At 36.6% G+C, this 26820-nt stretch overlaps 1 protein-coding gene across 2 annotated transcripts in view; it reads right to left on the bottom strand.

Annotated features, from left to right (window-relative positions):
* RASA2 (RAS p21 protein activator 2) overlaps nucleotides 1-26820 on the bottom strand; it is a 125520-nt gene that overhangs the window by 60677 nt on the left and 38023 nt on the right. For both annotated transcript variants that reach the window (XM_047726514.1, XM_047726520.1), the window contains exons 4-5: nucleotides 19952-20046; nucleotides 9601-9677 (exon numbers count right to left, since the gene is read on the bottom strand). In XM_047726514.1, coding sequence (XP_047582470.1) covers nucleotides 9601-9677; nucleotides 19952-20046 — 172 coding nt within the window. The remainder of the gene's footprint in view (nucleotides 1-9600; nucleotides 9678-19951; nucleotides 20047-26820) is intronic.

The raw sequence follows: 26820 nt of genomic DNA, 5'->3' as shown, positions 1-26820 counted from the left end.
TATCTACTCAATAAGTTTTAGTGATTCTACTCTTTAAATATTTCTTCATTTATCCTCTCATTTCTGTAACAACTGTTTGGGTCAGAACCCATCATCTGGATCACCCTAATACCCTTCAAATTCACCTCCCAGTTTCTACACTTAACTGCTGTCACAAATCTGATCTAAAATGCAAATTTGTCCATATTACTCTATTGTCTAAAATCTTTCAAGAGTTCCATGTGCTCTTGTAAGCTTTTTAAGTTCATTTGGTACATAAGAGACTCCAAGATCTGGCTTCAGTCTATCTCACCAGTATCTCACCCATCTTTGAGCTTCATATGCTCAGCAACATCAGACTGTTTTTAATTATTCTCTCTCCCTCTTTCACCATGTTTCTTCTTCCATACTTCTGCCTGTATTGTTTTTTCCTTCCGGAAAAAAATAAAATCTCACTTCTTCTAGGCAAGCTACTTTCTATTCATACTTTAAGAAGACAAATGTTACCTTCTTTCTTCATTTAGTTGTTTCAAAGAATTATTTAGCACCTATTAGTGCCAGGCTCTGGGGGTGATGAGGTAAATAAGACAAGTATGTTCCTACTCTCATGGAGCTTAGAGTCTACTTGAAATAACAGATGACAAGCAATGAAAAAAAAATAGTAATTACAAATAGTGGCAAGGTGCTATGAAGAAAAAAGAATAGGGTGCCCTATTTTAAAATAAGTGATATTTAAGCTAAAATTTCAAGGATGAGAAGGAACAAGCTAGAAGAAGAATAGGCATGCCAGGCGAAAAGCACAGCAGATCTGGATCTCTGAACAGGAAGAGTATATGTCATATTTGAGGAATTGAGAGAAGGCCGGTGAACATATGAATAAGAGGAAGCATACCACAAGATGAAATCTGAGACAGGCAGTGCCAGAACATGGGTGACCTTATGGGCCAAGTTAAAGGGACTGTCTTATCCTAAATGCAATAGGAATCGCTAAGTGTTTCAGCAGGGGAATGACATGACCTAATTTAAGTTTTAAAAGACTGCTCTGGGTTGCTATGGAGAGAAAGGACTGCAGAGTAGAAGACCAGCTAAGACTATTGAAATAATCAAGGTAACAAATGGTTGCTGGTTTGAAGAAAGATGTCATTAGATATTAAAAATCAGAAAATTCAAGAAATATTTCATATAATCAAAAGGAAGGGATCCAATGTGTGGGGGCAGGGAGGAGAAAAGATTTTAAATGATTATCAGATTTCTGGCTTGGGTAATTAGGTCCATCATGGTTCTAACTGCTAAGGCTATGGGGAGAAGCTGTACAGATATGACAGTCAATGCTTCAGTTTCAAATGTGTTAAATTTGCAATGTTGTGAGACATCAAAGCAGAACTGCCAAAAAAGACAGGTGGACGTATGAGTGCAGTGTTCAGAAAAAGACCAGAGTTAAATGCACAGGTATAGACAATTTTTTTAACTTATTTTGAAATAATTTCTGACTTTCAAAAACTTGCAAAATTAACATTTTGATTAACCAGAGTAAAACTACAGAAACAGGAAAACAACACTGATACAATGTTAGTGATAATATTAATCTTCTGGACTTTACTCAAATTTTGCCAATGTCCTTTCTCTCATCCAGGATGCAATAAAGGATCTCACATTGCATTCAGCTGTCATGTCCTCCTAGTCTCTTTCATCCTAAAACACTTCCTTAGTTTTTCTTCTTCATCCCATGATCTTGTCAGTACTAGAGAGTTCTTTTGTAGAATACTCCTTCATTTGAATTTGATGTTTCCTCATGATGAGACTGAAGTTATGCATATTGGTGTCCTTCTCAATGCATCATACTAGGAGGCTGAATGTCTCATTACCAGAGATATTAACTTGGGTCACACAGGTAAGTTGATATCTATCAGACATCTATGGGGAGATTCTTTGAGACTATGCAAATATGCTGTTTGTCTTCATACTTATGCCCACTTATTTAGCATCCAAAGATGCAATATTACTGCAGTATGCCAATGTTGATTTTTTATTTCCATGATCTGTCCTACATTCATTAATTATAATTCTACTAAAGAAAAAGTAATCCTTTCTCCCCAATGTGTTTATTTATTTATATATCAGCATTGGCTCATGGATATTTTATTCTATAGCACTGCCTCATGGATTTCTTCTGTAATTTTCATTATTTATTATGATGCTGAAATTGTCCCAGTTTAGTTACTTGGAGGTCTTTCAAGCTGGCTTCAATGTCTTTTCTACATGCCATTATTATCATCATCATTATTATTATTATTAGCACTTTCTTACTTTCTGACTCTACAGATGCTCTGAGCTCATCTCGTGTTTTTCCATGTTCAAGTCCTGAATCAGCCAATGCTTAAAAAAATTCAGGTTTCTTTTAACTGGAATAGCTCTAATATTGCAGTCATTTGCCAATATGTGGTTATTTAAATTTAAATTAATTAAAACTGGACAAAATTAAAAATTCCATTCTTTAGTTGCCCAAAAAATGCAGTTTAAGTTTTCAATAGCCACATATGAGTAGTAGCTACCAGACTGGACAGTTAAGTTATAAAATATTTTCATCATCACAAAAAGATCTACTGGACTGTACTGTCTGGAAAATGATATTTAAAAACCCAGGTAAAGGGTGCCTGGGTGGCTTAGTGGGTTAAATCCTCTGCGTTCGGCTCAGGTCATGATCTCAGGGTCCTGGGATCGAGTTCCACATCAGGTTCTCTGCTCAATGGGGAGCCTGCTTCCCTCTCTCTCTCTGTCAAATAAATAAAATTTTTTAAAAATAAAAATAAAAACCAAGGTAAGGATGCTACTATGTTCACTGATACTGGGCTCACATTGCTTCTAGGCCTTCTGTGTGAATAGAGCTAGTACACACACAGACAAACAACCCTGTATCTATTAGACAATTTTACTTTGAGAAATCTGCCTTCAAAGGAGAACAGAGAAATGGGGATGGTAGCTGGGAGAGTCAGGTGGAGATGAGGTCTGGGGAGGCATGCCTTTTAGGATAGGAGATACTAGCACATGTCTTACATGTTGATGAGAACAATCTAAAAGAGAAGGTGAAGCTGATGAAACAGAAGAAGGAATAACTGAAGGAGGAAAGTCCTTGGGTAGGGGAAAAAGAAGGAATCCAGAACTCAGATAGAAGAATTCACTCTCAGAAAGAAAGGGGGCATCTCCTCTACTATAACATAAGGACAAAAAGATGGATGCCAATACTGGTTTGCAGATTTAGAATCAGGAAAATGTGACCAATTTATATAGTCTAAAGTGATGGAGGATCTCATAGGTGTTACTAGAGAAGCACAGTAAAACTCCAGGGAAGTTTTAGGTACCCATGAAAGGTCTGTGATCATACATTCAAAGTAAAATCAGTCTGTGTGATATTCTACATCAATAATCGGTTATGGACTGAATGCAAAGGAAGAGACTGAGTTCTTTCATACTAGGATTGTTCCAGATAAATAAGACAGATAAAGAAAAGAACGAGGAAGTTAGGGAACCTGTAAGAAAAAAAAAATGATTATAGTGATAGATCATAGAAAACAACCTGGAGGGAAGTGAAAAATAAAAGCAGGTAAAAATGTGGTAAAGATCGATGGACAGAAGTCTTACTGGAATTTAAGAAATGCTGCAGTAAGGAGCTTCTAGGTCTCAAAGATAGTAGTAACTGCTAGGATATGAACCTTCCCACACATTACCCCCCAACTGTAAGTTTAGCAAACGACACAAAGAAAACAACACATAAAACTACACCTGCAGGGGCACTTGGGTGGCTCAGTGGGTTAAGCCTCTGCCTTTGGCTCAGGTCATGATCTCAGGGTCCTAGGATCGTTGGGCTCTCTGCTCAGTGGGGAGCCTGCTTCCCTCTGTCTCTCTGCCTGCCTCTCTGCCTACTTGTGATCTCTGTCTGTCAAATAAATAAACAAAATCTTTAAAAAAAAAATACTACACCTGCAGCATTACTGAAGAACAGAGAATACCATAGACTCCAAAATACTTCTAAAAGTTGAGAAATCAACAATAAATTCCACAAAATTGCTACTGGAGCTCTGCTACTGCAGGCCAGTAAGTAGGGATCATGGGGGTTTAAGTGAAAAAGAAAAGAAGGAAGGAAAGAATACAGACCACCATATGCCCATAAAAAGACCTACTTGTGAACATTTATAGCAGCTTTCTTTATAATAGCCTCAATCTGGAAACAATTCACATATCCATCAACTGGTGAATAGGTAAACAAATGGAGTACTACTTGTGAAGAAAAAAACTGGTTTCCAGGTCCAAGTTGAGATGGAGTAGATGCATGCCCTTCTAGTCCTCCCAATAGGCATAGCTAAAAATCTTGGGCATTAAATATATAACAAACATAAGAAAACTCTGAGGAGTGAAGAGAAGCAAACCAATTAGAGATCTTGGGACCCAAGGGAAGACACGGGAGTGAATTCCCTGGGCTTTTTTTTGTACTTTATATATCTTAGACTGCTTGCTAGAAGCCACCAACCTGGAACACCACAAGTGGGCATGGACAAAAAGTGCCCTAAGAAAAAGCCAGCTCTCTCTAGCTAAAGGACTAGGAACTGGGCAGCTTATCAAGAGAGAAACCATTTTTAAACAATAAAAAACCACTTACTCTAATCAAACACCATTAAAAATACTGTGACTCCACCCAAACCCCCATCAACAAAGACCAAATGCTGAGGAGAGAGCCTAGACTTCTATCTTTAACAAGCTCTAATGGGCCCTTCCCCCCAATGGTATCAGCAGAGACCATTTTCATTCCCACCTGGTAGCAATGATGCACTCCTCTCCCTTCATGCCGGGGTGATGTCAGAGAAGGCTTAGTAGGAAGGCAAGACCTTCACCACCTACAGAGGTAACTACTAAAACCTCTCAACCATCATGTCAGTGGAGGCCACAATGGAGCAGTAATGAGGCCCTCCTCCCCATCCCAGGCAGAGTGGCCACATGAAAGGACTAAGGGGAGCCTAAACTACCACTCCCATTCAGCAATAATAAGGAACTCTTCTCACTCCTCCTCCAGGGGTATCAGCAGAGGCTGAGTCAGGAACCTGGATTTTTTTTTTTTTTTAAGATTTTATTTATTTATTTGACAGACAGAAATCACAAGTAGGCAGAGAGGCAGGGAGAGAGAGAGTGGGCAAGGCAGGCTTCCTGCTGAGCAGAGAACCCGATGCGGGGCTCAATCCCAGGACCCTGAGATCATGACCCGAGCTGAAGGCAGAGGCTTGAACCTACTGAGCCACCCAGGTGCCCCAGGAACCTGGATTTCTATCTGCACCTAACAGTAATGAATAGGCAACTCCTCTCCATTTACTAGGAGAGTGTCAAGGAGTCTGGCTAAAACAGAATACTTAAATAAGATCCAGAGTCTCATAACATAATATGCAAAATGTCCAGAGTAAAACTAAAAACCACTCATCATACCAAAATACCAATCTTCAGCTTTAAATGGAAAAAAACAAAAACCAAAAAACAAAATCAGCAGATGACAACATTGAGACAACATGGATGTTAGAATTATCTGGCAAATATGTAAAAGCAGCCATCACAAAAATGATTCAATGAGCATTTACAAACACATCTGAAATAAATGGAAAAAAAAAGTATCAGAAAAAAAATTAAAAGTCCTCAAAGATATAAAAGATATGAAGAAGAACTAAATGGAAATTCTGACATTTAAAACCAAAATAACAAACTTGATAGATGGGCTCAACAGTAGAATGGAGGGGACAGAGGAAATAATCAGTGAGCCTAAAAGACAGAACAACAGAAATTACCCAACATGAACAGAGAAAACAGACTGGGGAAAAAAAAAAGAAAAAGAAAAAAAAGAACAGAGCCTCAGGACCTGTGGGACTATAACAGAAGATCTAACATTAATGCCATTTAAATCTCAAGAGGAGAGGAGAAAAATGGCAGAGCCGATAGAATATTAGAAGAAATAATGGCCAAAAATACCCCAAACTTGGCAAAAGACAAACATACAGATTCAAGAAGCTGATCAAACATCAAACAGGATAAACCCACAGAAATCTATGCCAAAATACCTTATAGTCCAACTGAAACACATAGAAGACCAAAGACAAAGACAAACTCTTGAAAGCAGCCAGGGAGAAAAAGCATATTACCTGCATAGGAAAACAACTACAGTGAATTAAAAAACCATAAAGACCAGAAGGAAGTGACATACTTTTCATGTGCTGAAAAAAAAGGAGCTGTCAATAAAGAATTCTGTATCCACTGAAAATATCCTTCAGGAATAAAGAAATCAAGATATTCTAAAATGTCTTGGAAAACTTGATAAAGGAAAATTAAAAGAGTATATATGTCACTTATAGACCTACCCTAAAAGAACTACTGGTAAAAGGAGATTCTCTAAACATAAAGACAGTGATAAAAGAAGGAATCCAAAAATAACAGGAAGCAAAAAATGAATATGGAAAGAGCAAAAATATGGGTAAATGCAATGAACTTAGTTTTCCCTTCTTTTCTAATTTTTTTAAAACTGTGTTAGATTGCTGGAGCAAAAATTTTAACACTGATGTGGATCTCAACGTACAAAGGAAAAATATATAAGACAATTACATTACAAAAGGCAGAGGGTAAAGGGATTTAAAAGAAGGTAAGGTTTTTACACTTTATTCTAACCAGTAAAATGGCAATACCAGTAGACTATAATAGTTACCCATGTACAATGCAATACCTAAAACACCAAGAAATCAGACCTAGAAAAACTATACAAAGAGATATACTACAGATAGAAAAACAGTACACAAAAATCTAAATGGAATTCTCAAAATATATTCAGGGAACCCAGAGGAAAAAGAAAACAGGAAAAAAGTCGAGAACAGGGGCGCCAGGGTGGCTCAAGGGTTAAAGCTCAGGTCATGATCCCAGGGTCTTGGGATCGAGCCCCACACTGGGCTCTCTGCTCAGCCGGGAGTCTGCATCCCCTCCCCTCTCTGCCTACTTAAAATCTCTGTCTGTCAAATAAACAAATAAAATCTTAAAAAAAAAAAGAGAGAGAACAGAAAACAGACCAAAAAATGCCAGATTTAAGCTTAACACGTCCATAATTACATTAAAAGTAAATGCTATAAATTCACTAAATAAAAGAGATTGGCAGAGTGGATTTTAAAAAGTGACACCCAACTATATTCTATCTGTAAGAAATTACACACGACTGGATGGATCTGATTGAAAAAAGCCTATCTCAAAGGGTCATATATGATAAGACTCCATTTACATAATGTTCTTGAAATGACAAAATTATAGATCTGGAAACAGATCAGAGGTTGCCAAAGGTTACAGATGGTAGTGAGGGAAGGAGTGGGTGTGACTATAATAGTACGGTAGCATAAGGGAGATCTTTATGGTGACAGAACAGTTCTGTATCTTGATTGCGGCAGTTACCACAAATCTACAAATATGATAAAAGACATACAATATGTTGGACACTGCACAATATCAATTTCCTGGTTTTTAGATTTTATTACAGTTATATAAGATGTAACCACTGAGGTATACTGAGTGAAAAGTACACAGGACCCCTCCCTACTTTGCAATTCCTATGATTATCTCGGAAGAAAAAGTTTAAAAAAAATCAAACTGTCAGAGTTCAAATCCAGATTCTACAACTTCTGTATGGATTTGGGCTTCATGCATTGTTTTGTCATATAACAGTGTCTATACCAAGTTATGACAAGAAGTAATGCCTTAAAAAAGGTAACTATGGATATGTGCAGCAATGCAGATGAATCTCAAAAGTATTATCGTAAGTGAAAGAAGCCATCTGCAAAAGCCTACATATTACATGAATCTGTTCATATGACATTTTGTAAAAGGCAAAATTATAGGGCTAAAATCAGGTCATGGTTTCCTGGTGCTGAGTGTAGGGAGAGAGGACTATACATATCTCTGATTAATGTCTCTAGTAGAGTTTTGACTTCTGAAGTCACGCTAATATTCTACATATTAAAAAAAAATAAAAGTAAATAGCAAGGATGGGAGGGAGGAACCAATTTTTAAAAAGCTGGTAGAGGAGCAGAAGACATAGTGATGCAGATGTGTATTGAGAAGGCTCCTGTTTGGTTTCTGCCCCCTCCTTCCCTGGCAGCGAGGCCTGGGGCTACTCCTCTCCCGAACCTTTCAGAGACCTTGTCTGAGGTTTAAACCCCATTAAGCTGACTGTAAACAGACCAAACAAACCAATTATTTCAAATGTTATCATATAACCAAAGTGAGCAAGGAGGGAGTGGTGGAAGGGACTAATTCAAACACTTTCACTCTATGCTCTCAGTCTGGGGGGAAAAATATTACAAACAAATCTTGAGCTGTTTTTAGTAAGTAAATCCAAACTGAGAAACATTAAAAAAAAAAAAACCACAAAACTGGCCGTATTCTTCAAAAATCTCAATAACATGAAACATAAAGAAAGCTAAAAATTATTACTGGTTAAGGAGATTAAAGAGACATATAAACTAAATGTAATACAATCTTAGACTGGATCCTTTCTTGCAGAGAAAAAACTACCTTAAAGGATATTATTGGGACAGTTGACAAAAGTAAATATAATAACTGTAGATTTAAGTTTTAGAATATCAAAATTATACATTATACTTTTAGTGTAATGATGTTAAGGTTCCTGAATTTGATAACTGTACTAGAATTATTTAAAAGAATATCCTTATTCATAGGAAATACACTAATACATCAATAAGGATCACACTGCATATGTGCAACCTTCTTAAATAGAGTTCCAAAAAAAGTAATATTAGATGTATAATACATATAAATAAGTAAAGAGGGGGAAGAAAGAAGGAGAGAAGGAGAGAGAGAGAGGGAAAATGCCTCAAAGGAGCTGGGGCGTTCATAATAAGGATAAGAAATTAGAGACTGGAGCAGCAATAGGAGAGGAACACTTACCCCACCCTAAGGTTAAGTGGGCACGGTAGGAAACAGCCTCTAACTGAGAAGGCAGTAGAGGAAACAGTAACTCAGGGGATATTCAGATCATCAATTAAGACAAAGAAAAAGCATTCAGAAGAAGTCAGGGACATCCAGTAGTTTGCTGATAACACAAGAAAAGTCTGGATGGAAGAGAAAAGCAGAGGATTTGGCTTGGAAATCTGTACTTCCAGAGAAGTTAGAAGATTAAAGTCTAAGATACAAAAAATGACTTGAGGGCAAAAGAGGTATTTTAAAGTAGGTAAGAATCGGTACTGGTACATCCAAAGGTAGCCATTTAGTTTTAGTCTCAGGGTTCCTAATGCTCGGCTCTGTGATTAAAATTTCAGTATCTCTAGAGGCCCACCACCTCCATTCTGCCAGGGCATAAGCTTTGCTTACCCAGGATCCTGTAACAGCCTACTGCCTATCTCTATCATTTAACCCACATTCAATACATAAAGTTGAATGAATTAATGACCTATCACAACCTGAGTAGATATGAGAAGACAAACTGGAAATCAACTTAATAAAAAGTTTCTGAAATATATAAAATAAGGTGTTGTCTTAAGATTCAAAGCATACATGATGGAGATTTCCAACTGATTTTGGTAAAAGAAATAAGCTTACTGTACAACAAGCTGCTGGCACACAGTTCCATTCTCTGTTATCAGTTCATTCAGTTTTAATTCAAGGTGAACTTTACCCTAAAATGAGAAAAGAAAAACGGTCTATTTTAGTGACCACATACTAAAGGTAAGTAATTTTTCCAATGGTACTAACAATATCTAGTTGTTCACTAATTAAATTTTAGTGATCCCTAGCACATGGCTTTGCCCACATAAAGTACTTGTTAAATGACTAATAACCAACAATGTAGATCTAGAAGTCAAATGCTTATATCAGACATGGTACTACAATCAAAGAATTTAAAGCCCAGTTCAAAGAATATTTATGAATCTCAATTACCATGGCTTAAAAAAAAAAAGTACTTATGTTTTAAGATTTATCAGATTATAAAATGTAGAATGTTTTTCCCAGAAAAGATAAACCATCAATAAGAACAGAGGCAGTATCATTAAAGGTCAAGAGAAATACAATTCTAAAACAATAAAACTGGGTTAAAGCTAGTAAGATTTAATTTGTCGTCAACAGTTTTCTGAAAATTAAAGATTCATGGAATATCTATAATATTTTAGCAGGCACTGTAGGACTGGCCAGGAATCAACAGATATATAAGACACAATCACTCCTTATAAGAAGCTCATAGTCTAGTTCAGGAGACAATAAATAAAGATAACAATATACAACCAAAAGCATTACTGAAAAAATGGGATACTGAAAATAAATAAGTGCTTTCTTCAATAACTATTAATAAATAGATTTTTAAAAAATTCAACAGTATAAATTTAAAGTAAACTATAAACTCATGAAACAAAGGTTTAGGAACAATATAATATAGAGCTTGATGTTTCCACCCAGCCACTGGCAATGAGCAATTCTAAACTGGTTATGAGCAATTCTAAAGTGGTTAAGATCAGTCCTGGATTACCTCGACCCAGCTAACAAGACAAACTGCCACAGCGGAGATTTCAGGACTGTGATGTCTAGGGGCTGATGACGTTAAGTAATTTCATCAGAGGTAAGAGAGTTCATTATCAAGTTACTGTTCATCTTTGGAACAACCCCTTTTAGACATTCTTTCACAGGCATCTAACTTGAATCAGCCTCACTATTTTATGGGGGTTTGCTCCATGAGAGTGAATCTGAGGTCCACTAACTACAAAGCTCAAGGTTAGATGGATACTAAGTGATGAGCAATAAACACTGACTGATGGATCTCAATGCAAAAGTCTTCATGAGAAAGCTAAACTCTAAAGAAACAAAGCCAACAGTAGGAGCAAAACTGGCAGTTAGGTGGAACTGGAACTAAATCAAGCAAATTTTCCACTAAAAATCCAGGCACAAATATTTATAAAATCATATAAAATTTATGAAATAGGTCTTTCATTAATCCTGCTTTAAAACTCACTACCCCTGGGGCACCAGGGTGGCTCAGTGGGTTAAACCTCTGCCTTTGGCTCAGGTCACAATCTCAGGATCCTCGGATCAAGCCCCACATCGGGCTCTCTGCTAGCAGGGAACCTGCTTCCCCCTCTCCCTCTGCCTGCCTCTCTGGCTACTTGTGATCTCTCTCTGTCAAATAAATAACTAAAATCTTAAAAAAAAAAAAAATACTCACAACCCCTGCTATTAGAGTGACCCAGAAGAGGTCCATGATATGTAGTAATTTTTCATATTTCTCAACTAGATTTTTGAATCATCTATGCTGCCAGGCCAGCATACATGTCACTTGCCTAGCGAATGAGCCTAGCCAACTGCATCAACATTTGAATCTCAAAGCAGTTTTATTATTTTAATATATATGCATTTTATGGTAGAAACTGTATGGTGGAAATTGGTATGGTATAGTATTGGTATGGTAGAAATTTTAATGCTAACAGGGCATTCCCAACTGTCTCTCAGGAAATGTCTAGGATCTACTCTATTTCTAAAACAGTAGAAACTGTTAAAACAGAGTAGAAGTATAATAATTTCATTCACAACTAAAAATCATAGCACTGTATCAAGCAAAGTCTAGAAATTTAAAAAAAAAAAAAAAAAGTATCTACTTAATGGGATTCTACCAGGAATCATTATCACTGAGTCACAGCCTACCTACTATGTTCATTATTCCTACTGGCTGTTAAAAAGACCTTTCCTTTGGTATTAGTCAACAATAACATAACTGTGTATTTAACTGGGTCAAGAAAACAGTGGAGACAGGACACAAGACATTTATTATTAGGGTGGGACACTAAAATTAAAAAGCACTACAAACTAAATCAAGGAAATTATAATTTCTAAACTGTAAAACACTACCTCACCGTATACTTTAAACATGGGAATATATACATGATACTTAGTAAAAGTAGTAAGATACAAATCAGGTTGTATAATATAATGTTAATTTGTAAAAATAAAATGTACTATATATATTACTATATAAATTTACTATAAGGTCATCTACTAAAATATTGATAGAAGTTACCTTTGGTTGGCAGGATTTCAGAATTTTTTACTCACCTAGATTTTTTTTTTTTTTTAAAGGTTCCTGCTGAGGAAGATCAGTATTTTTTTTTTAAGATTTTATTTATTTATTTGACAGACAGAGATCACAAGTGGGCAGAGAGGCAGGCAGAGAGAGAGGGGAAAGCAGGCTCCCTGCTGAGCAGAGAGCCCGATGTGGGGCTCGATTCCAGGACCCCAGGATCATGACCTGAGCTGAAGGCAGAGGTTTTAACCCACTGAGCCACCCAGGCGCCCCGGCTCACCTAGATTTTTAAAATTTCTACTACCAATGTGTCCTGGTTTTTAGCCAAAAAAAAAAAAAAAAAACAAAAACAAAAAAACCTTTTAAAAAATTATTTAAAGCTACTTCTTAGTGTTAGAAGCCCAAATCTATTAACATTTTAGGAAAAAATATTTAGAATTCCTTAATACATTCACATAAAAGTTTAGTTTCATTTATATCTGTTATCATTTTATAGATCTGGATTGTAGCAAAAACAAGTTCGGTGTTTTTCGTTTTTCTGGGGGTTGTTTTTGTTTTTTGGAGAGGGCAGTTCTGAGTTCAGCAAAACATTTCCTAGCCTCCTCTAAAGCCAGGTGATAGTGACCAGGGACAGTCATATCATACAATTCTGGCCAATGAGATACAAGTAGATGTTGCTGGTGGGGCATCTGAAGAAGCTTGTTGCATGAGACTCCCTAACTTCAGCAGTGGCTTGAGAGGCTGAAGGGCTTAAATAAAACAGTCTACAGTCTAATGATGCTGGGATATAAAAATTGGAGTCCAGGGCCCACCAAGGTAGAGTGCCACTGGCAAAAAGGCAGGCTTTCTGCTGGAATCTCTGAAAGACTATGCCTAAGGAGTAAGGGTGAACAACACTGACCAGCCTTTACAAAGACCAAAACCTGGCCTAAAATCAGCTGAATCTCTAACTGATTGAGGTGATCACCTGTAGATAGTAAGTAAATCTTCTCCGAAGGAAAAAAAAGACCTTGTCATCCACAGCTTCAAATTATCTCTAAAATATTTCGTATTTTTAAATGTCTAGCATTCCATCAAAAATTATGAAGCATGCCATATAAGACCATACACCAAAAAACAAAAATGAAAACAAAAACCAACAAAAAGCAGGAGATGCAGATGCTGGAGTTAACTGACAAGAGGTAGTTAAAATAGATGCTTACTTACATTTTTTTAAGGTAGACAACAAAATGAAAAACCCAGCAAAAAATCTGATGAAGTGTATCGAATGAAAAGTTTAGAACTGGGCAACAAAATAACCAAAATGAAGATGTATTTAACAATGAATGAGCCATAGCCAAAACAAGAATTGGCGAAATGGGAGATTAGTCAGTGGCAAATATCCACAAAGAAGCACAGATAGGGAGAGAGCATAAAAGACATAAGAAACATAGGAAAATGGTCTATTATTCATGTAACAGGAGTCTCAGAAGAGGAGACAGAAAAAATAGGGAAGGAAAAAAAAAATGGAAATAATTGCCCGGAATTTTCCAAAACCAAAGAAAGACATCAAGGTAGAGATTTAAGAGCCCCTAGGAACACCCACAGGAAAAAACATTAAGAAAACCATATGTAGGCAGAGCATAGTAAAACTAGTAAAAGCAAAAGATCAAAAGAAAATCTTAAAAGCAACTAGAGAAAAAGGAGACATTAGCTATAAGGAAGCAACTACAAGATTCTGACAAGAACTATGTTTGATAATAAACATGCAATGTGATTTGGTCCACAACTGCTTTCTTTTTTTAAATTAACATACAATGTATTGTTTGTTTCAGGGGTACAGGTCTGTGAGTCATCAGTTTTACACAATTCACAGCACTCACCACAGCAACATACCCTCCCCAACACCCATCACCCCACAACTGCTTTCTTATTATCCAATCTCCTAAGGGAGGTTCAATGATAAAACAGTGTAACTTTCTTATATGTCAGGAAATATTGGAAGACCAAATACTTGGCACTGTATTCTATATGTTTTATTTAAAGTAAACCAAATTTTGGGGAACTATTATACTATATGCCTTTTATAGCAATGACTACATTAGGTTGATACATGCAATTATATCACATTAATTTATACTAGACAGCATATTTAGGAACTTATATTACTCTGGCACTGTCTGAAGGTTTCATAATATGCTAGCTTTACTTCAAATACTTTTATAAAAGTTCACACAGAAAAATCTGTGATCATTTTAATGGTACCATACAGAAGATATCATACGAATTTCTGCATACAGTTTGGGAAACTCGGGTGTATTATAGGCATCTGGGCAAAACCCAATGCACACACTTTGGTCTAGGCTTTTTTTAAGTTTTTATCACAAAACACTGAATTATAACAACCATTCCACATAAAAGAACTCAGTATTATTTCGACAGGTGAGAAATTTTCTTCATTCGGGGGGGGGGATCCCAACTTCGTAATTTCCACATATTTTCACATATAGTAATTAGCTATAAGATCATTTTGGACACAACTGACTAGCAGATGAAAAACAAAATAAAGGATTTATTTAATCTCTCTTATTTACGGAGGGATCTGTTTTTCCTCTGTGAAGACTTATTTATTACAATCTAGAATGGCTCCTTTGTTATTTCATGTTTACAAATTTACAAATGAAGTTTCTTCATGAAACAATGAATTACACCTTTACATTCATTATATTTTAATCAGGCATGTTAAAAAAATGTATGTATTATTAGGTATAATCACTGCATATGTTATTTTTAACACTTGTTTAAATAGGTAGGGGAGAGGACATACTAAAAAAAAAACAATAACCATAAAACAATCAATAACTTACAGCATGATCCAAAAGTTCAAGATAAGCTTGTTGGTAACGAGGTAATTCGAAGACATGACTGATAGCATATCTAGATTTACTGCTTGTACAAGTTGTGTGAGACATACAGCCCTAATAAGAGTACCAACACTCTGTATGAGAGATATGGTTTAATCAGTCTTATGTGAAGGCATGCTCTTTATCACAGTACCTAAGAACTAAAGAAAGGAAAAATATTTCATGTTTGTTGTGAGTTCCAGCACTACATAGCTAACATCATGGTTGCAGATCGCTGAAGCCAAAAGAGGATGTATAAATAGAGGCACCAACACAATCCAAATTAACTTCATTTGTGTGGCAAAGAATAGTAGAAAGAGGGGCGCCTGGGTGGCTCAGTGGGTTAAATCCTCTGCCTTCAGCTCAGGTCATGATCCCAGGGTCCTGGGATCGAGCCCCGCATCGGGCTCTCTGCTTGGCAGGGAGCCTGCTTCCTCTCCTCTCTCTCTCTGCCTGCCTCTCTGCCTACTTGTGATCTCTCTGTCAAATAAATAAATAAAATCTTTAAAAAAAAAAAAAAGAATAGTAGAAAGAACACCAAGTGAAGTAGGACAGAAACCACAACCAGAAATTAAGGAAAAGACTGCTTCAAAAAGGAATGGTCAACATTATGAAAAGCTACTGAAAGATCATATATGAGAAGGACTGAAAAATATCCACCAGACTTATTGACACAATGTCATGGGTAACATTAGTGAGAGCCCTTTGTGCTCTCCCTCTGGCTCAGTGTGGGGTATGAAGGCAGATCAGAGTGGGTTCAGAAGAGAATGTTTCAATCTACAGGGAATAACTACAAAACAAAAACAAAAAAAGAACATAAAAAGAAGTGTAGGAAAATGCACTCATGAAATATTAATAATGTCTTGAATGTCTGAAAAGAAAACTGAAAATAACTGACATTATTAACAGCAATAATAAAGGATCTGGAAAACAGTCCAAGTTAAGAGGTTTAGTGTTCTTTGTAACTTTCAACTGTTTTGGTATAAAACCCATTTTTTCCTACTATTGGGATCTTTTCAATTCAAGGCTAAATTACGTTTCTGCATGTTACTTCCCTACAACTTCAGAACTGAAGGGAATCCTATACACTGAGGTTCTCACTTGAAAGATGAAAAGCCTCAGATAACAACAGGTTAGCAACTGTTTTGGATACAAATGACAGTCATTTTGACAATTAGTTAAATGACAATTAGCTAGGAAATGAAACATCTTCTTCCCTTCTGAAGTAGATATGCCAATCATTTCCTCTACTTAAACCCCTTTCCTAGGGATCATGCCTCCCAAAGCCCCAGAACGGACTGCACTACAGTGACTTTACCCCTCCGCCCCCATCATACCAATTAGAATGCAGAAGACATCTGACCCTAGTTGGGTCAAATTCTCTAAATTGTGGCAGAAAACTAAATCAGACCTCAGAAAGTGAGGGGCTGTATGGTCATGTAAACTCAAAGACTGATGTGGGTATTTTTTTTTTTTTTTAGCTGTCAACAAGAGATTAGAGAGAAGCAGAGGTGAGAGAGATGTAATCTCATCAGATGTACAAAAATACAAGGGAATCTCATCAATAATGTTTTTTCATTTTCATTTTGCAAAGTGAATAATATTAAAATGAAAGGACAAAACAGAGAGAAAATATTAACTATTCATTTTACAAAATGAGAGAGAAAGGAAAAAACACTATTTAAACAGTGAGTACTTCTACTCAGTAAGCACAGTGAGCAAACAAGTGGGAAGAAATCAATCGGAGATCTCAGTTCCCGGTGCCCCTTGCAGTATCTAAGGCTGCACTGAGTGGAAGTACACAGTGTAAAAATACAATATATATTTTTTATTTGGTCCCAAATGCAAGTCAACTATTTTATATAGTGATCAAGCAGAAACAAAACAAACCACCCAATATTTCAGGATACTTTATGAGAAATTAAAATCTTCTTATAAATAATTTTGACTCTGTGAACTGTATCTAGTTTATTATTGTAAGAACCTGACCTCCACTTCAGAGGCAGCTCCTCAGTAAATGTCAGCTCTCACTGAGCATACTGAAGTTCTTGCAATTATACCCCAACAAGTTCCCCAGGAACTTTCAAATGCCCCTCCCTTTTTCTTGGAGCTAATCTGAGTAGGCTTCTGTTCCTTATACTCAATGTGTCCCCTCCTAATAATATGCTGAAGCCTTTTCACGACCAAAACTACAAGAGTGAAAAGCAGTAAAGCACTGTGGTTAGGAATTTTAGACTCAGACTAGATCACTATTGAAACCACAGCTCCATCACCTAAAAGTTCTGATTTTGGAGATGTCATTTAACCTCTTTCAATCCACTTTCTGTATTTATAAAATGGGGTAATGCTACCTACACCTCATAATGCTTTTCTGAAGATTAAATGAAAAAATGCACATTAAGTACATAATACTGTGCTTCATATATACCGTTTAATCACTAATAGTAATTACTAGGTGGAATTCCTACTGAACTCAATCGTTTCCATAGCTTTCTATTATGGCTCCACCAAGTGCTATTCTTTCCATATTTTTGTAAAATTTTATAAACTTTATCCAAGTGAACAAATTTATTAACAAAGTAGGATGTGTATGAATCATAGGCTGCTTATTCTACCTTTTCTAGGCTCACAAAGTTAACGTAGTATTTCTAGATCAGTTTTGGGGCCAAACAACATTTCCAGTAGTACCATATTAACCTGAAAGGTGTTTTGTATCCCTCCCACCCACTAAAGTTACTCTTCCTCCTAAAATTTATTTTTAAAGAATTCGATCTTACTAATTATCATTTAAGCAAAAGACCTGTAAAGGTTAATAACTCATGGTCATGAAAATCACTTATAACAAATAAAAAATGCTGACATTATCTCTATAATCAAATGTTATTTCCAGAATTTTTATGTTTCAGAGATGAGCTTTACATACATCACTAAATAAAAGCTTATTATCCAATACTAATCTCTAATTCCATCTCCAAGAATTACACAGAATATTCTAGAGAGATTTCTACTTTTTGAGAGTTGGGGGCCTTAAAACTTTTAGCAAGTTTATGTTTGTATTTTTATTGGAACTTCAATAAACTACATCTTAAAATAATCCTCAAATTTCACTTTATACCAAATTCTCAAAGCCTCTTCTTATTTTACATTTTTTTTTAAAGATTTTATTTATTTATTTGACAAACAGACACAGTGAAAGAGGGAACACAGGCAGGGACAGTGGGAGAGGGAGAAGCTGGCCTCCTGCTGCACAGGGAGCCCGATGTGGGGCTTGATCCCAGGACTCTGGAATCATGACCTGAGCCAAAGGCAGATGCCCAATGACTGAGTCACCCAGGCACCCCTTTATCTTGCTTTCTGTTAAAATAATTAAAAAGGAAAACTGATACTTTAAAAACTTTCCTATCTGCCTTTGGGTAAAGTTATATTATGAAAATGGAAAGGACCACCTGAGCTACTGCCAGTAGACAAGTATTTTATATATGTGTAGCAACTGACAGCTTTCACAACACTGTTAAAGACATTTCACTTAATTCTCTCTATCATACGAGTCAACGTTGCAACTTTTATTTCCATTCTATAGAACTAAAATTCAAGGTCAGTGAAGTAACATATGAAAATTAGGACCTAAATTTTTTTACTTCTTGTGTAAAAGCTTTTCTATTTTGTCAAACTGCCTCTCACCTGGGTCGTACACAATAGTGGCTAAGTGTGATCCGAATTTCAGTTATTGCCAAATGGGAAGAAAAGAGCATTAAAATGAGGCTGAGTGAACAAAACAGTAAAAGTTTCAATTGTATTTTGTACTTAAGAAGGGGTTTTATATACAAATACTTAAGTTTTTGAGAATTTAATCAAAGAGAATGCTTGAGAGGTTAGGAGGACACAGAGACACAGGCACTTTATTTGCAAATATCTGTGGGTGTATATGCAGCACTTTTTTCTTGTCTTAAACTTCTGTTTGAGTCACAGTGGCAAATTATAACTTCTTTGAGAGGAAGAATTCTGCTTGCAGTATGTCGTCTTCAGGTTTCACAATGGTTTCACAATCCTTACCGTATTTTATAAATAAACAGTTACCAAAAAAGGATTCCCTTTAGGGGCTCCTGGGTGGCTCAGTGGGTTAAAGCCTCTGCCTTCTGCTCAGGTCATGATCCCTGGATCCTGGGATTGAGCCCCAAGTCGGGCTCTCTGCTCAGCAGGGAGCCTGCCTCCCCCGTCTCTCTCTCACTCTTTCTCTCTCTCTGCCTGCCTCTGCCCACTTGTGATTTCCGTCTGTCAAATAAATAAATAAAATCTTAGGGGAAAAAAAAAGGACTCCTTTTAGATAGAAATAACAATTTCTAAGAGCAACTCAGACTTTTCAAAAACAAACAGAAAGTTAAGCTACTTGGCTAAACATACATCTTTATTCACATACAGATCTGTAAGACCTCTTATTTTGGCAAGAGGAAAGAAGAGCTTTAAAAAGAGGAATGACATCTTTTCAAATAAAAAGAAAGGTGAAGAACAGGAAGAGTGGGAATGGGAATGAAAGGCTCTGCAAGGTGGGCTCAAGCATGGTTTGAATGAATAACATTTTCCCAAGACTAGTTTATTAAAAGAGTAAACAGAGCATCCTGGTTAGAAGAGATGAAATCACAGACTTCTAGGACTCTCCTCAAAGTCAGAATTAATAAAACGCATTCTTTTCTCTTAAAAAATTTTCCCATCTTAAAAAAAGTTAATAATCTGTCACGGTGACTCAAACAAAAGAACTAAAACAGGAAATGTCCCCCCAATAAAACCTCCCCAAACTCAGATACCCACCCACAATGTGCATTGTTTTTGAATTCATGTGACAAGGCATTTCTTTCCAGTTATATTTTACCTAAAGGTCTGTAATATTTGGTCCCAGAATTTAAAATAATGTATGACAAGCACTGTCTATAGAAACTAGTATAGTTTGTTTTCCACTTACTTTCTGTATGCTGACAGTCTCTCACATCAGCTAAGCCTTAATATTTACCTGAACCTCCGAATTGGAATCAACAGGCTGTAGTGAAAACCAGGTTTCTTTGCCACTGTGGTTACACAAATCTTCTTTTTTGATGGCTACTTTTCCTACAGGGAAAAAAAATATAAGGGAAACATATTTTGTATCATCATTAGCACTATAATGTATAATACTCTACAGATAATATTTTAAAATAATTTGTACCTATTGATACAAAAAAAATCCATATTTATAAAGTATTTTTTTTCTCATTAAACTTTTGTTTTAATGGGTCTCAAAACTCTGTGACAGATTTTTGGTCAAAGTGTTTTTATATTCTAAGGAATGAAAAAGTGATTCATTTCCCCCTTTCCCTTGGCAGACCCTTTTCTGGGTCACTGTGAATGAGGGGATTAGACAAAAACTTAAGTTATATTTACATGCAACTGCATTTCTGAGTACTTATTCAGATTCACATTCTCACCCAGAATACATTCCATGTAAAAAGCAATATACAATGATAGTGCAAACTAATCCTCCCAACCAGTTAACACTATGAATAAACCATCTATTTAGGGAGACATATCTCCATTTAATAAGAGTTCATAAGGGGCACCTGGGTGGCTCAGCGGGTTAAAGCCTCTGCCTTCAGCACAGGTCATGATCCCAGGGTCCTGGGATCGAGCCCCACACCAGGCTCTCTGCTCAGCGGGGAGCCTGCTTCTCTCTCTCTCTCTCTGCCTGCCTCTCTGCCTACTTGTGATCTCCGTCTGTCAAATAAATAAATGAAATCTTAAAAAAATTAAAAAAAAAAAGAGTTCATAAGTTTCAATTAAAAGAAAAACAGTATCATACATCACTAACAATACTGAAAACTGACTTGAAAATTATGGAAGATTAAAACAGTAATTTTAAAATCTGCTTTTATCAAAACACTATCAACACTGCTTATGCTGCTTCAATGCATACACACACACACACACACAATCAGGGCAGTTCCCTAAAGAGTTTCCACCTCTCAGAGAAAGATACAGTACAATGAACAAAGTTGTATGAGAGGAAGAAACAGAAATGTTCTTATTATAATGAAGTATTTGCCATGTTGGTACAAAGCATTTCCTTCCTCAATTCGTTTTAAGAAACTGACATAGATTTTGCATATGACTGACAATTTATTTCAAGATTCTACACAAAAGCTTCAACAAAAGATGTGTATCAAAGTCAGAGTATGCTTTCTTCTATAAAATAAGAATTTTTGCTTTAAGGGCCCTAATTATACTTCATTTCCTTTCTCTTCTATCTTGGTCTTTTAGTTCCACATTTGAAAACTTTTAGGACAGTAAAAAATTTTCTGTCAAGATACACCAACTTTTTGTGTATCAAGTGGAAAGGAAAGATAGGATAAGAAAACAAACCCAGAAAAACCTTTAAAATTCTATTTTGGAATTAGGTAGTGGTGATGGTTCCCCAAATCTGTGAATATATACAATGTGTGCATTGTATGTTAAGAGAGTGAGTTTTATGGCATGTGAATTACACCTCAATAAAAAATTGTTGTTAAAAAATTTAACCACATTAAAATTTTGATAAGCTTATCTTTCTTTTCATGACCCGGAACTCAAACTACAAACATTATCTATATACATGTAATTTTAAGGAAAACATTAAAATACACAGCTACAAATATTTTCTTTAGAGAGGCAACTGTATTAATATACAACTCAAAAGAGAAGAACTGAAAAATCATCAACTAGATCTAGTAACACATAAAGCTTAAAACACGTAAAATTTTTAAAATTAATAAACTAGCCTCACAATAAGCACAAATTTTTCCAACTTCCTTTAAAATATACTAGATGAGGGGTATCTGGGTGGCTCAGTGGGTTAAGCCTCTGCCTTCGGCTCAGGTCATGATCTCAGGGTCCTGCTTCCTCCTCTCTCTGCCTGCCTCTCTGCCTACTTGTGATCTCTGTCAAATAAATAAAATCTTTACCAAAAAAAATATATATATACTGGATGAAATCTAATGTAAAGGCCAAAATCTTCTTGTGAATATATGGAATTATAATTCATTCAAATTTTGTTAAGAAACGGGATCATGAAAATAATATACTTCAGCCTTTGTTTGGTTAAATTTAAGATACAAAATGATGGGAAAACAGAAATTCTTCCAGTACCAAATACAGACTAAAAGCCAAGTACAGGATTTAGGTACTAACTGTAACACCAAAATATTCTTTATACTGTTGAAGAAATTTAGGTTAAGAGTCAAATTGCACAAATCTCTTGATACATTTTACCTACAGATTTTATCAAATCCCTGACAAATCAACACAATACCAGGAATGGCTTAGAATATAGAATATGACAAAGTATTAAATATCTCATATCACAATGGATCATGATTAATATAATTCTTTCAAGCAGTTCCATTTACCACTGATTCCACTTCAGGTAGAAACATTAAGGCAATGTATAACAGTTTGATACATATATACGCACACATGTACCTACAGAAATAGATTTATAAATCCCATAGCTGAAGTTTTTGCATTTCAAGAACAACTCATTTCCCCCATTAAGAATCTTGATATCTATGCATCGTTTGTGTTCTCTCCCCAGAAAAAATGCACAGATGTTATCTGGCATATAATTTTAAAAGAGTTTACTCACCATCCAGAAACTAACTGGCAGATTCCTGGTTAAGAGCCCTATCCTACAATTTTCAGGATTTTTAGATTTATACATAATTTATGAATATATATGCAAATATACATGTGTGTATATGTGTTGATATTAAAAGTATCACCAAAGCAAGCTCCCAACTTAAAAAACAGGGTTTTTTGGGGCGCCTGGGTGGCTCAGTGGGTTAAGCCGCTGCCTTTGGCTCAGGTCATGATCTCAGGGTCCTGGGATCGAGCCCCGCATCGGGCTCTCTGCTCAGCAGGGAGCCTGCTTCCTCCTCTCTCTCTGCCTGCCTCTCTGCCTGCTTGTGATCTCTCTGTCAAATAAATAAATAAAATCTTTAAAAAAAAAAAACAAAAAACAGGGTTTTTTAAAAAGTTTATTTGGGGGGCGCCTGGGTGGCTCAGTGGGTTAAACCTCTGCCTTCAGCTCAGGTGATGATCTCAGGGTCCTGGGATTGAGCCCCACATTGGGCTCTCTGCTCAGCAGGGAGCCTGCCTCCCCCTCTCTCTGCCTGCTTCTCTGCCTGTGATCTCTCTGTCAAATAAATAAATAAAAATCTTTTAAAAAATAAAATAATAAAATAAAATAAAAAAGTTTATTTGGAAGTTTACTGGTTTGATTGATTGATTTACTCATTCAACAACTAATCACAATGGCACAGTGCTTTAAATGTTGATGTGATTTCCAGACTCCCCTAACCAAAGTATACTTCACCAGTCATGCCTCTAAAACCTAGAGTAAGAATCTATTCCATTTATGACTCACAACTCATATCACTGGATATACATCTTTTCTGTCACAGATGCCTTTCCCAAAAGAGAATACTCTCTTAGTTCATAAGCAAAAATTCCCAGAAGCCAAGTACCTTCTTCCTCCTATTTCAGATCTCATGTATCCATGGTACTCACTATCATGAAAGAGTTGAATGGTTCTTGTCTTCTCAGAGGGAAACCCTTCTCTGATTAGCTGCATAAATTTTGTGCCTCTAATGGTCCCAAAGATAGTTTAGTGTTTACTATTTTGAACAAAGTTAAATCATTATTTAGTGGCTATGAAATCAACCACTAAAAACAAACAAGCAAACAAAAACAACAAAAAAAAACACAACAACAGCAACTAAACCTCCCAGGAACAAACTACTCAACAATTTAAAGGTACTCTTTCATTTCCCCACTGTCCTGACACACTCACAGACAGCAAGAGCTTAGACGGAACATAAATACATACACATACACATACACACACCAGCTGCTGTACTGGTTCCTTAAAATAAGACATGGAGAGGAAACACCATAAGAAATGAAGGAACTGTGGGCACCAGAAACCATTTCTGTTGGTCTCTAAGTAAAAAAAAAAAAAAAAAAAAAAAAGTATTCTCAGCTTTCCAGCACCACTTCTAAGCAGAATTTTTTTGCCATCTGTAAAAGCTGTGTTATATTTGGGCCCCATTTTTAGACACAACGTATCCTTGGAAATTTCATCCTGATACAGATCACCAACTGGCAAATCTTGACAGTCCTGTTCTATGTGGACATTAGTAGAAATGGCTGAAAGAGCAGATAAAAGCAGTGACAACTGTGACTGCCTATACAGGATGAAAAAGGACCAGAAGACAAAGTCTGGCAGATAGTCAACAACAGCAGTTCAGTCAACAGCAAAACTCTGATGACTTAGGAATAGAGTTTAGATAGATACCTTTTGTTCTCTGTGGTAGCAGTCCAGTATCTCAATGGTCTCCAATAAATCATACTTCCTTGGTCTATGCCACTGTGTGGTCCCCTCTACCACAGACTCTGGGTTTGACCATGTCATTTGCTTTTGCCAAATGGGACATCAGCAAATGTGATGCAAACAGAATCTTAAGAAACACCTGTGCAGTAGGGTTCAGCCTCTTAAAACACCAATATCTTGTGGAAAGGAAGACCCAGATAATAGCCAGCACCAGCCATGAGACACAGGAGGCAGGCCATTCAGTCCAGTCAATCTCCCAGATAACTGTACATCGGTGACCCCAGGTGAGACCAGCTGAGTTCAGCCCAAAGTGACAACCCTCAGGATCATGGCCAAATAAATGGCTGATGTATTAAGCCACCAAATACTGGAATGGTTTGTTATGCAGCAATAGATAACTATGCAAACGGATATGAAAGTGTAGTCTTAGGCAATTTTTAAACAGTTAAGTTTGACTTCAGAGCTAAATGCCAGCAAAATTACAAATTAAGGAGTTGGAAAAGACCTGAGCATCTTAAACTCAGCCTTATTTTATAGATAAACCAGGCCTAAGAACGTAAAGTTACGTGTTTAAGGTCACACAGCTAGTAAATGACAGAGTCATGAATGGAATTCAGGTCTGATACCCCAGTGAAATTCTCTTATACTGTTATGAACCAAGGGTAAAGAAAAAAGTTGCCAAAGTCTACTAAGATAACCACAGTTTAGTTGTCTGAGTCTCTCTCTTAAACTAAAATACCTAGAAAATACACATAAGGTAAAATATATGTTTTAATTTTCACATTATTAGTCTCACCGGAAATGGAAATACATTCCTATATAAAGTTTTTCTCTTCTCTTTTTCTTTCAAGAGGACACCATACCTTAGAACAATATGTCATTCAGTATTTTTGCAACATGCTATCTTTTTTTTTTTTTTAAGATTTTATTTATTTATTTGACAGAGAGAAAGAGATCACAAGTAGGCAGAGAGGCAGGCAGAGAGAGAGGGGGAAGCAGGCTCCCCGCTGAGAGAGAGCCTGGTGTGGGGCTCGATCCCAGGACCCTGGGACCATGACCTCAGCCAAAGGCAGAGGCTTAACCCACTGAGCCACACAGGTGCCCCATTTCCTATCTTTTTATTGCATAGTTCCTAGGTCTCAAGTTTTTTTTTTTTTTTCCATGTTTTAGTTATTTGTATTGGTACCAGACATGAGGTAGTAAGTACAAATGCAAAGGAAGAAGTACACAGATCACATCTTCATGCAAATCACCTGTTGCTTGAAGACCTGAAGACTGGACCTTAGGCCAGAAAAGAAAATCAGAAGGATGATAACTGGTGGTATTTTAGAAGGGTGTCACACACATCTGACAGGGACCAGACTAAATATTTCCACTGAACACCTTGTTTCCATCATCTATGTGTTAAGATTTCTCAACTTTCATTTAGTTTCTTCCCAAGTAATCTTTTAAAAACTAGTAGCATTAATAACGCTGATAATGCTGACAGCATTACCAAAAGGAAGCACAAATTTTGCTTATCAAGACAGCCATCACCTCAGTAACTTTATACCAATTTCTCACAAACTGAGAGCAAGCAAGCTGAAACAGTTGGCTTAGTTACAACATGCTGAACTGGTGTTTTAGTTTGAAGAATTCTAAAGCAAGCCAAGTTAATTGTATAAAATTTAAACTTTATGACCATGTTTAGGTCTCAAGTTTTTAACTGATCTATTTAATCGGGTTTTTGCACTAACTACCTGGCATATGAAGATGCCTCATATAAAATATTATGCCCCATATTGTTAAGTTATTACTTCTAGGAAAAGGAGGGAGTCAGTAGTCAAAATTAATTAGGATTATCTGTAATACCACAACAAAAAGAAAAAAATTCATATATTATTCAATTAAAAATTAAAAACAAGGGGCGCCTGGGTGGCTCAGTGGGTTAAAGCCTCTGCCTTTGGCTCAAGTCATGATCCCAGGGTCCTGGGATCAAGCCCCACATCGGGCTCTCTGCTCAGCAGGGAGCCTGCATCCCCTCTCTCTGTCTCTGCCTGTCTTTCTGCCTACTTGTGACCTCTCTCTCTCTGTGAAATAAATAAAAAAATCTTAAAAAAAAATTAAAAACAAGCTCTTAAAACTATATATTTTGGGGCCACCTGGGTGGCTCAGTGGGTTAAGCCTCTGCCTTCGACTCAGGTCATGATCTCAGGGTCCTGGGATTGAGCCCCGCATCGGGCTCTCTGCTCAGCGGGGAGCCTGCTTCCCCCTCTCTCTCTGCCTGCCTCTCTGCCTACTTGTGATCCCTGTCTGTCAAATAAATAAATAAAATCTTAAAAAAAACTATATATTTATTTCATTTTTTTCATTGTTTTAAGATTGTTTACCCACCACACCACTGCTCCATGCAATACATGCCCTCCTCAATACCCACCACTAGGCTTACCCATTCCCCAACCCCCCTTCCCTCCAAAACCCTCAGTTTGTTTCTCAGAGTTCAG

The sequence above is a fragment of the Lutra lutra genome, chromosome 1 (assembly GCF_902655055.1).
Source record: "Lutra lutra chromosome 1, mLutLut1.2, whole genome shotgun sequence".
In the NCBI taxonomy this organism is placed as follows: Eukaryota; Metazoa; Chordata; class Mammalia; order Carnivora; family Mustelidae; genus Lutra; species Lutra lutra.
Note: the sequence above shows the minus strand (reverse complement) of the source record. Positions and strands in the feature narration are given on the sequence as shown.